Source organism: Streptopelia decaocto (assembly GCF_964273445.1).
Source record: "Streptopelia decaocto genome assembly, chromosome: 2".
Classification (NCBI taxonomy): domain Eukaryota; kingdom Metazoa; phylum Chordata; class Aves; order Columbiformes; family Columbidae; genus Streptopelia; species Streptopelia decaocto.
Window position 1 is genome coordinate 117,225,966 of NC_138655.1, and position 11,414 is coordinate 117,237,379.

Consider the following 11,414-nt stretch of genomic DNA (forward strand, 5'->3'; position numbering starts at 1 on the left):
ATTTAGGAATTTTGGATCCTACAGAAGGTAGAGCACAAAAAAAAAGCAGTCACATCTCTGCTGAGCACATCACACACCTTGAACTATGTTGCTACAGTTGCTGGACAAAAGTGTTACACACCTGAAAACAGAACTCCTGCTCTCCGTTATCTAAAGCATGGAAGATGCAGTCCAGCCTACAGAATGAATCTGTCAGCATGGCACAGTACCTTGCAAGTCTCTGATAATCCGCTGCAGCTGGCTTTCGCCACCAGTTGCTGCCATCTTGAAAACCAAAGGTGCTCCCCTTCTGGACTGTTAAGCTTTTCATCCATCTAGATAAGTGCAGAGTTCATATCCTTGATGACCACTGGGCTGACGAAGATTATTCTTCTCTGACACACCTGCAACTCTGTAAAAGTCAAAAATAAAGTAATTATCATCTCAAATGAGCAGTGCTTTAGCATTTTAGATCCTGTTTAGTAATGAATTCACATAAGACCAACTCTTTTCCAAGAACCTCCTTTCATTTCCTTCTAGATTTCACTTTCCATTTCAGTTATTTCTTCAGTTATGTCTTTCAAAACTACTGAGCAAACCTCAGAGAGCGATTTTCTCTGACTGGAGTTACAACACAGTCTTACAGCCCAGCTCAGGCTGGCATTTCATGCAACTCATCTTGTGACCCTGAGGGAGGTTTTGATGACACAGGACTTCCCCTCCCAAAAACCTCTGCCAGATCTGGCTGTAGAGTAAAAAGATACGACTTTTCCATTTCAGAGAGACTTTCAAAACACAGACTAGGCATAGGCGAAGGAGGCAAAAAATGATGCATGTTTGATTCTCTGGCATTGAAGCAACTCACACACTAGAGTTACTAAAAGATTTAGTATTGGATACTGGTTTCAGCATGAGAAATATCTCTCATCCTCTCCTCAGAACCCACTGTTCCCAACACATGTAAGAGGACACCACTTTATTTTAAGCTCTGTTACAGCATCCCTGGTTGCATAAATATACCTTGCACTACCTCCTTCAGTTAGAACAATGACAAGAGAAAATCATAGGAAAGCTTTCCTTAATTTAAATGAATGAATTAAAATAAATTAAATGCTTCAAACACTTTACTAAAACAATCATGCCTGGGGACGCAAACTTTTTAACACTAACCTAGGAACAATCATTCCAAAAATACCACACAGAAACTGCATAGGGAATTTACTAAGCACCCTGTTCAAAGGTTGTTCACAATTCTGCCTGCAAATTTTCCAGCAAGCACAACACCCAAAGTACTGAATCTTCAGAAAATCTGCCATTACACTTCTCTGCTTTTGTGATCATTCAAGCTTAAATACAATTAAATTAAGTTGTAATTAAAATATTACAAAGTTTCGAAATACAAATGTGATTAGGTTGTGATTATATCTCTTTTCTCTTTTTTTTCCTTTCACCCCCAAAATAACTAAATTGGTATGGCTGAACTATGTGTATGAATGAATCAAATGGATCATCCTTCGACCATACGTACCCAGGTATTACTTGGAAAAGGTCCTGATGTGATCCCATATTATTTTCTGTTTGAAAAGAAGCAAACCTTAACGAAGCCAGAGACACAAACATGGTAAGTATAAAAAAAGGCTGAAATTCGGCTTCCTAGTCCATTTCCCTTAATACCTGTATTCTGACACCTGCTACTTTCCCCTTCCATATTTTGATGGCAGTTGTTACACTATGATACAACTGTTGCATGGACCATGTCCTGTCTGGGGAAGGGCTTTGGCCTGCAAAATCCTCACCCCAACTTGTGCTGCTTCAGGGAGGGAAAGCCAGTACAGCACAGACCAGCCAACCTTTTGTGGTGCCAAGCATGATTTTTTTTACCCTAGATCAACAACATTACATACTCAAGATTCCTATCCTGATTCTACTGAGTGATCACATTAAGCACCACCACTTCCTGGCAACCTGCTGAGTTTGGGTACCAAAGAAAAAAAGCAAGAATAACAAACCCAGTGCATCAACATTTCCTTTTCTGGGCACGCACGGTAATATCAGCTGTATCTGTTCAGTTCGGCAGCTGTTACAGAAAGGTGCATAGGTGAGAAGACTGTGCAATGTGGGCAATGGCAAGCCAAAACATGTGATTAAACCAAAGGCTCTTCCTCATACAATGGGGGAAAAGCACAAGGACCAACAACAGGATCCTGCCTATCCTTCCCAAAGGCCAGAACAAGCTCCAATTCAAGGCTCCAGAGGCACAAAGACTAAGCAAGAGGCATGCCAGGACAACAGTGACCAGGCCAAACACAGGCATGTATAGAGAGTCTGGAAGAGATGGCAGTTGAGTCCTTATTTTGCAACAGCCAGTGGGGAGCAGGACATGGGGCATCCTACAGCAGACAGGCACAGCATGGGACCTTGTCAAGCGCTGGTTCCCAGCAGACTGCCCAAGCAGAGATTTACTGGGGGAGGATTAAGGAGGTTTAGAGTTGGCCCAGCCCCACTGGCAATATGTAATTTAGTGTGTTTGCCCAGAAGTCACAGATAAATGATTACTGTGTGCACAACAATTCAGCAGCACAGCGCAAGTGAAGGCAGCATGTTCCCAATGGGTTGATCCTGTCGTGCCAAAGCAGCACAAAATACTAATCTTTATCTCTGCCAGGACCTCCCAGGCAGAAAGTGTGAGCCCTGAACAGAGACAACAACCCAGTTGGAGGCATGTAGCTGCATAGCCCACTCCTCTTCTTCATCTCCTCCCAATTACCCTTTTCCCCACTACAGGTAGCAAGGTCTCACAACTTTCCCACTCCTTGCCATCAGCTTGCATCCATGAGACATGCATTTACTCCTTTCTTTTCCCAGAGACGAAGGGGATTTTTCTACCTGGACTATTGCACAAGGAGAATGTGTTGAAACTTTTTCTACCTGCCTTCTCCTCCGCAAAATGTTGAGAAAGGTAAGTGTCTCCTCTGTGGCCCTTCCAGAGGTGTTCTTACAAAACGCAGTGTATCTCACAGGAAGCTCTCACTTCCTATGGCAAAGAAAGCCGACAACGTACCTTAACTGATTTCCCGGGGTTTCAAAACAGGAAGAGCTTCTGTAAACACCTGATCTACTCCTTCCTGATCACAGAATATTTTGCCCAGGATTGTTTTGAGCACAGCCCTGTTCCTCCAGCATTTCCTATCCTATTATGTATGTCTGTAAATATCTGCTACGTGAGAACAGCATGATACATGTGTCAGGCATGAGTGACCTGCTTTGGGTCAGAAGCTGTTTAGGTGATGCATTGTTACCTCTTATATAATAGCATTTGACTAAGGTCAACAGCATTAATTTGCACAAAACTGCAGTTCTGCAATGACGTTGCTGAAGCCACACTAAGGACCTGGCACAGAGCATGGCAGAGGAGGCAAGACAGGGCCTGACACCAGTCCCTCCTTGAGCTCTTGGGCCCTGCCTGCTGATGTCTGAAGGTGGCCGCTCCCTCTCCTGCTGGTATAAGTACTAGTGTGGGGGTGACAATCTTCTTTACAGAGGAGGATATCCTGGAGATTAAAGAAAGAAACAGAAAGGAAACGGCCCACTGACAGGAAAAGATTTACCTGAAGGAGAGTGACACACAGTAAACAAAATTCAATGACTGCAATTAAATTGGTTAGTGGGGTAGCTACAATGACCTACTTTTAATCTGATTTCATTAAATTTCTCTTTTTGTTACTGTAGGCATGTCTGCGACTCCAGCAGCTACATTTTTTTAAACTCATTGGTCAATTTTGGCCCATCTTGACAGAAGGTAGAGGTCTTTGAAATATTACACTCCTCATGGGCAATCAGAACAGGAAACTGGAAGTCCACAAGCAGAGTGTCTCTTCATTGACAATAAAGATCCAGTGAGACCTCCACTATAGCCTGATAGCAGGGAATCCACTCCTGACCCAATTGCATTTTCAGTGAACACTATGCACAGAGCTCGCACTGCAAACTCAGTGTAATGCAGTTTAAAAGCAAATTGGATCTGCAAGATGAAAGAATTGGAAACCAAGTTCCACTACTTTCTACTGCTTAGGGAAATATTTCACGTTAACATAACTACTCTGGCCTAGCTATTCCAAAGAAGGGCACCTCATCACATGGCCTCCACTGGTATCACGAGACTTTTAATTATTTGGTGCCTGCAATTCTGTACCTATTCTAACACTCTATATGAAACAAAACAGGGAAGTGAGGATGCTGAGCCAAATCCTATGTACATGAGTCACAACAACTTTAACTGTGTTATAGCCTTGTGTAATGTGAATGTGATTTGTCCATAAGAGCAGATACTGACTGATAACTGCAGGGCACATATTTGGAGAGTGTGTGGAAAAAAAGACCTACCTGACCATACAGTTGGTTACAAGATACACTGACAAAAGAATGCTGAATGCAAACCTCAAGGCAAAGATGAAGGAAGAACTGGGAAAAGGAAGTATCACAGTATCACAGTATGTTTGGGATTGGAAGGGACTTCAAAAGATCATCTAGTCCAATCCCCCTGCTGGAGCAGGAACGCCTAGGTGAGGTCGCACAGGAACATGTCCAGGCGGGTTTTGAATGTCTCCAGAGAAGGAGTATCTACCGCTCAGAACCATAACACCACTGATTTATTTAAATAATTCCAGTAACTGTCTGGGAAAAGTACTTTGTGTTTTGTTGTTGCAGGAAACATAGAGTCCAAATAGAATTTAGTGCAGCTGTGCTGCTGGCTTTTCTCATTTTGTACCATGCAGGTACATAAAGCTGCATATCCATAAAGCTAAAGTACTGTTTGCTGGAAATAAGGCTCTGAGGTGAACTGCAAAAAAGACAGCATGACTCTTCTCTCATGTACATACACATGCTTTTACTGGGCAATTCAACTCTTAGTGCATTAACACTGCATATAAATATATGTGACTGATAAAAATGCACACTGGACTACATTAAGTAGGATGATTAAAAACAAAAGGCAAGCACAGCCTGAATGTCAGCTAAGGTTTCCATTTGGAGTTTTGAATCTTGTTTCCATTCCAAGAAGTGAAATTTTCTTCTTAAATAATCTTCCCCCTTCGTTTTCTACAAAAACAAACCTTCACATTTCAATTACTAAAATATGACTCGGGAGAAACATTGTTTTATTTCTCCTAGTACTTCAAACAGGAGACTACACTGCAAACCTATGCTGGATTTCCCACACACTTATACACACAAACCTTGTTTTGAAGGGTTCAGGCATATAAACATTTAGTAATGAAAAGCATCTTGCAGAAAATAGTTGTCTAGAAAAATAAATTCACAGAATAACGTATCATAGCAGAAGAGAGACTTCTTACAGCAAAGCCCTTCTGTGGGGATGCCCTTATACTCTAGGGATATTTGCATTTTACAGCATAAGAACACAAACCAATGACATTCACAAAATACTGCTTGCACCCCTAACCTGACAAGAGAGACTGACACAAAAGAATCAGTAAAATTTTGCATAATCTTTTCCTTGTTCTGTAGACAACTGGCCTGCATTCACCCTACTCCTTGTATTTGCAAAATGCTCTTAGAAAAAGGTCAAAACTAAGGAAGAGATAGAAGTATACCAGTGGCAGGATAACTCCAGGAGATATAGTTAATTTTTAACCCTGAGCGGGGAACACTGGCAACCCAAACAAGCTGTTTTACTGTTGCACCTACAGAATTGGACCCCTACTCCAAGGCCCAACTTAAACTCTTTTAAAATTTTACACTGAACTTCGACAAGGACAGATGCATTAGACCAGGGACACAGTTTCCTGACTTGTAGAATACATTGCTTTGTCTCCAGTATTTCTCACATCAGTTACTGTTGAACGATATGAACTCAAATGACCACTTTCCGCAAACAACAACACAGGGATGAGCTTGTACGCACCTCACAAAGACATCCCTGTCTCAGCCCTGTCTCATGATGAGACAAGTTGCCTGTTTGAGGAAGCAGTCACTTCGCAAGGAGAAGAGTGCTCTTCTGATAACAGGAATTGCACTAGTATCACTTTTAACAAACTCATCTGCCCTTTTTCCTTAGGACACGGCAGACCTTGCCCCATATCAGGAATGCTACACTGTGTTTACTAACATCTACAAATTAACCTAACCATAACTCTCCCAGAGGCTTGCTTCTCCTCAGCTACTCCCATCCTACTTCACTCCCCCAAGGGAAAATCGCCCCCCTTGCCTCAGTGCCCATATAGCAAGTTGAAAAAATAGGTTTCATTCAAAAATGAAAAGGTTTTTTTCCCTCTTCACACTCTTATTCTGCCATTTTCCCCACATTCTTGGATACCCTCCCTGCCACAAGACCTGCTCTTCCTCTCTGTAACTCACCCAACTATTTAAACCTCTTACACATTTTTATGGCATGCACCTGATGTTTGATGCTACTCTGACGAGCACCATATGGTACAGATACCTACAGAAACAGAAACATTAGAGGACTTGCAGCTGAAAAGGAGCATTTGTGATTCATGACACTCTGCTCACTCATTGTACAATCTTAGAGTCTTCAAAAAGTCTCACATTTCTGTGGTCTCTGAGCCTTGTTACCTTCTTAGCAAGCACAGCCTAAGGCATCTCAGCCACCTCTGAGACTTTGGAAGAGTTAAGAGCAACAACCATTACATCCTAACTCTGAACAGGGATTTTCCTTAGAAGGATTTTTTACCTCTGTATCTACCGTTCCACACTATCCCTCCAAGCCAAGGTTTCAGAAGCACTTGAAAAGGCTGCCTCCAACTAATGGTTTTGGGAAGTCTGGCAGGTGGGTGTCAAGACTTGCCTGTGTGTAGCACTCCATCTGTCCTCCATCCAGCCAACAGCAGCGGTAGCTCCCTAAGGCAATTCCTGACCTATTTGTAGTTCTCAGTGAACCAGCAACAAGCAACACTGAAAATTACAGGTTTTGGCCATGCACATGCAGACCAAATAGGAGGTGAGGAAAGCACATTAAGCAAGAAGCACGCTGAGACAACCCAAACTGACAGGCTGCCGAGTGAATCATGCTGCCCAGAGCCAACAGCAAAAATTGTTTTCTTTCCTCTGTAGCAGGAAGCACAGAGTATTTCCTCTCTCCCTCTTTTCTCATTGGTTTTCCAGTGAAGGTCACCAGTTTTGCGGCAAGCGGAAGTTTCAGTGTTATAGACCCCAAATGTTTAACAGCCTTGGGAAGAGAGGCCTGCACAAGACTGGCACAGCTGAGCTGGCTGGGAACAGCCAGCCTCACAGGTGACACAGGCTTGGCGTCAGCCCAGTTATTCAGGGACACCCTGATCCAACCTGCTCACTTTCAAAACCTGAAACGGCTTGCAGTAATAGCAAAGTAGCAAGACCTCTCCTGTGCCCATTTTCCTTCCCAGCAGTAAATTAAACGTTATAGTGGACACACTCGGGTTAACTGTTTACAAATGACTTTGCTAAGACCACTCTACCACAAGCAATCACCTAATACTGTGACAGACAAAAGTATTAAAGCAAAGGGAAGGGTGTAGAAGTCAAGGCCCTGTGCAGCAACAGTCTCCCAGAACTCTTCCAAGCACTGAGACTGAGACTGAGAAGGTTCTGCTCTTTCTACCAGTGTTACGAACTGTAGAGCCTTCCTCTAAATACAATTGGGTAAAGTGTCTACTACTATTATAGAATTTTTGGACACAAACAGCCACCATTCCCTGGAAAAATTGGAATTACTACATGAAAATATGAACTAGACTAGATAGAAAAAAAAAAGTTTCCTTGCACTGGCAAAACCAAACAGAAATAGAAATAGAAACATAGTTACATAAGTGAATAAAAAGAATAATGTGTAACAATAAAAACATTCAGGGGTCTTACAGTTCCCTTCAGTTTAATAACCTCATCAGCATCTAAAGAATACTAGAAAGGTTTGGTGTTTATTTGACAAAGAAGCGATTGTTAATTTTTAAATATGATCAGCTAAGAAAAACACATAACCACCTGAGTTAAAAACAATTTTCAGCACTACTTTTCCTTGAGTTCACCAGATAATTTCTGCAACTTTATACATACTTTTCTTTACACTTTGAATACTTTTCTCTCCCTAGTTGTTCCTTTAGGTCTTGAACCCCACCAACCAAGTCTTAGTGGGCCTTGGCCCCCAGGACGTGACGATGAACTCCTGTTCCTTTTATGTAACCCTCTAGCAGTGGAGAGAGGGACTGGAAACACAATACACCCTTTCACTGTTATCAGATGGTGTACATAAGAGGGTCCTTTATGCAAGAAAATCAGGCTCCATAACTAAGTAACTGGCCCTTCAGAAGAAGTAGGGAAATGATGTTCAAATGTATATACTACATCAAGAAGAGCAAAATCAACTACCACTTGTTTTCCACCACACTATTTTAGATACAACTTTTGAAGTGCTGCGCAGTTTTCTAAATGTGAATGTTTGGAAACACCATTTGGAACATCTGGAACATATTTTAAATTCAAGCACTCCCACAAGGATTATTGGAAGGCTTTAGGAAATTGCTTTGTACAGAATAATATCTGGAAAACATAAAACGCACTACTGCAAGGCAGTTTATCTCCTCAGCTGCATGTCTTGCAACATCATATCAGAACCGAAAACAAGAAACAGAGAACAACAGAGAACAGATCACTGGGTTGCTGACAAAACAGAATCCATGTTTTACTCTGAAAGTTTAATCCCAGCCCACCTCCACAGACACATGAAGTCAGAGCTGGATATAATCAATGACCCACTTTCACTCTCAAGCATTAAAGAAGCACAGGCCTCCTACTCCTCCGTCTTTGTTTACACTTGAAAAGTAACTCGGTTTCAAGGATGAGATGAACTGGGAGAGTGCCACCTATAGCAAACTAACTCTATACACCAAGCAAACCTTTGCACTGGCAAAAATCTGCCGGGTGCAATGACCCGAGTCTCAACTTGGGTGAGAAAACATAACGGCCCCGAGCTCTTAAACATGCAGCTGCAGCAGCAACGAATTCACCAGCCTCCAAAACACGGCACAGCCCCTCCACAGCCCCACTCACCACTACAGGACCTCCGCCCCAGGAGAATCCAGAGACCAAAGGCAGCAGATGATGATTACACTAAAGGTTCACTTTTATTCTTTTTTTCCTTGTTTGCTGTGGATTACCAGGATCAACATAAGCCGGAGGAGGGCCGGCTGCAAACCCAGCATCTGCCCTGGAGACAGACCCAGCCGCCCCGCACACCAGCAAAACTCTCCCCGTCCGTCCGTCTGCCGGAGATTTGCCGACACAAGGGCAAGCGGGATTAGCGCCGTGGCAAATATTCGCCCGTCAGCACTTTGTAGCGGGTGAGGGCACAGACACGGACAGATATTTCGTTTCTAGCAGGGCCCAGGGTGACTCTGCTCCTCCGGCAGCTGCTCCGACCTACGGGGAGGACTCAGAGGGTCCGTTCAGGGGTGGATGACAGGAGAGAAAACAGAGGGCAGCGTTTATACCGGCCTAAAATCATTGCTCACCAGGTGGAAAAGATGACAGCTAAGGTGACTGGGCCTTGATGCCAGCCGCATAGGCGCTGGCCTGGAGGGATCAGGAGCTCCCCGTCCCCCTGGACCAGTGTTTAGGCAGACACTGGCCACCACCCAGGCTACCCATGGCCTGTGTGTGCGGGCCCAGTCACCCCGCCGCGGGCTGAGATCGCCCTGCCGGGCCTGCAGTCACCTCTCCGCAGGGCCGCGGCACAGCCGCGTCCCCCCTCCATCCCCACCGGGACTCCTCCCCTCGGAGCCGAGCTCCGAGTGGCAACAAGTGGAAGCCGCTGAAGTTACTTCCTCTCCCAGCCTCCCTTCGGCGGCAGCCGCCGCCTCTTCCCCACCGCCCTCCGCGCTCCCCCAGGGGGGTGTCAGGGGCAGTGACGCGCGTTACCTGCGCGGCCGCCGCCATGTCGCGCAGAGACGGCCCGGGGTGAAGCTCCGGCGCCGATCGCCGCTCCCCGCCGACTACAACTCCCGTGAGGCCGCTGGAGGTGCCTCCCCACCCCCGGGGCGGTGGCTGGCTGCTACGCTACGGGCGCCCGGCCGGGCCCGGAGGCGACGGGAGCACAGAAACACAGAGTCACAGAATGTTAGGGATTGCAAGTGACCTCAAAAGACCATCTAGTCCAGTCCCCCCGCCGGAGCAGGAACACCTAGATGAGGTTACACAGGAATGTGTCCAGGCGGGTTTTGAATGTCTCCAGAGAAAGAGACAACACAACCCCCCTGGGCAGCCTGTTCCAGTGCTCTGGCACCCTCACTGAAAAGAAGTTTCTTCTCATATTGAAGTGGAATGTCCTGTGTTCCAGTTTGTATCCATTGCCCCTTGTTCTATCATTGGTTGACACCGAGAAGAGCCTGGCGCCATCCTCGTGACACTCACCCTTTACAGATTTATAAACCTTGGCAGGCACCTTGGCGGGATGCAGAGGCCCTGGCTCATCAGGGAGGAGGCTGGGGAAAGTGCCGGGATGAAAACAGAGAGTTTTTAAATGTCTTCGCTGGAAAAATCGCCACTTTCCCCTACAGCAGCATTGTTGGGGTGGTTTCCTCTCAGGGGTGCGTGTTTCTGGTACCCTCGAGCAAAGTCACCTGTCAAGAAGTGTAACTTTTTTAATATGTACCAAATGTTCGGTATGTTTTGGTGTTTTTTTAGTTTGGGTGTTTTTGTTGTTGTTGTTGGTTGGTTGATTTTCTGTTGTTGTGTTTTTTGTTTGTTTTGGGGTTTTTTTTAGGTTTGTGCATCAGTTCATCAAGTTCTTTGCATGGACAACGGAAGTGAATCATAGAATCATTTTGGTTGGAAGAGACTCTCAGGATCATTGAGTCCAACCATAACCTAGCTCTAGTGCTAAACCATGTCCCTAAGAACCTCATCTATGTGCCTTTTAAACACCTCAAGGGACGGTGACTCCACCACTTCCCTGGGCAGCCTGTTCCAATGCCTGACAACCCTTTCCGAATGTGAAAGTCAAGCTAAATAAATCCAGTACACAGCAGATTTCCCTTTTCTGTCCTCATCAGCTGACAAAAGGAAAATCCTCTTCCATGGCTGAAAGATGTAGGCAGGGAGGGATTAATAAAGACCAAGTATGGTAAGGGACTGGGAGAAAGCGGATGTGAAACTGGAACAAGGGGGAGCTTCCTAAGGCGGGGTGCCAGGAGTTAGTGGGGCACAGGGTCCCTAATACTCCCACACCATCTCCCAGCTGGAAGCAGGATCCTGGTAGAAGCGAGCTACTTCCACTCTTCGAATTTTAACCCTGTCATAAGGCATATGATACCCCCAAAGGACATTTCTTTCACAGCATCTGAAATATTGTTTTAGTATTTGAAGAGTGATTTGCTTTTTTCCACATTGCCTTGGTAAATAAATGATTTTAAATAAAACTT

At 44.8% G+C, this 11,414-nt stretch overlaps 1 protein-coding gene across 8 annotated transcripts in view; it reads right to left on the minus strand.

The window, feature by feature from the left end:
• Window positions 1-10,349, minus strand: part of FYCO1 (FYVE and coiled-coil domain autophagy adaptor 1) — a 48,094-nt gene extending 37,745 nt beyond the window's left edge. Inside the window, exons 1-2 of one of the 8 annotated variants that reach the window (XM_082046152.1) lie at window positions 9,913-10,349; window positions 210-391 (exon numbers count right to left, since the gene is read on the minus strand). In XM_082046152.1, the coding sequence (XP_081902278.1) occupies window positions 210-264 (55 nt within the window). In that variant the 5' untranslated portion in view covers window positions 265-391; window positions 9,913-10,349. The other 7 variants (XM_082046159.1, XM_082046154.1, XM_082046153.1 and 4 more) reach the window with 7 other exon arrangements.
• Window positions 10,350-11,414: the final 1,065 nt, after the last annotated feature.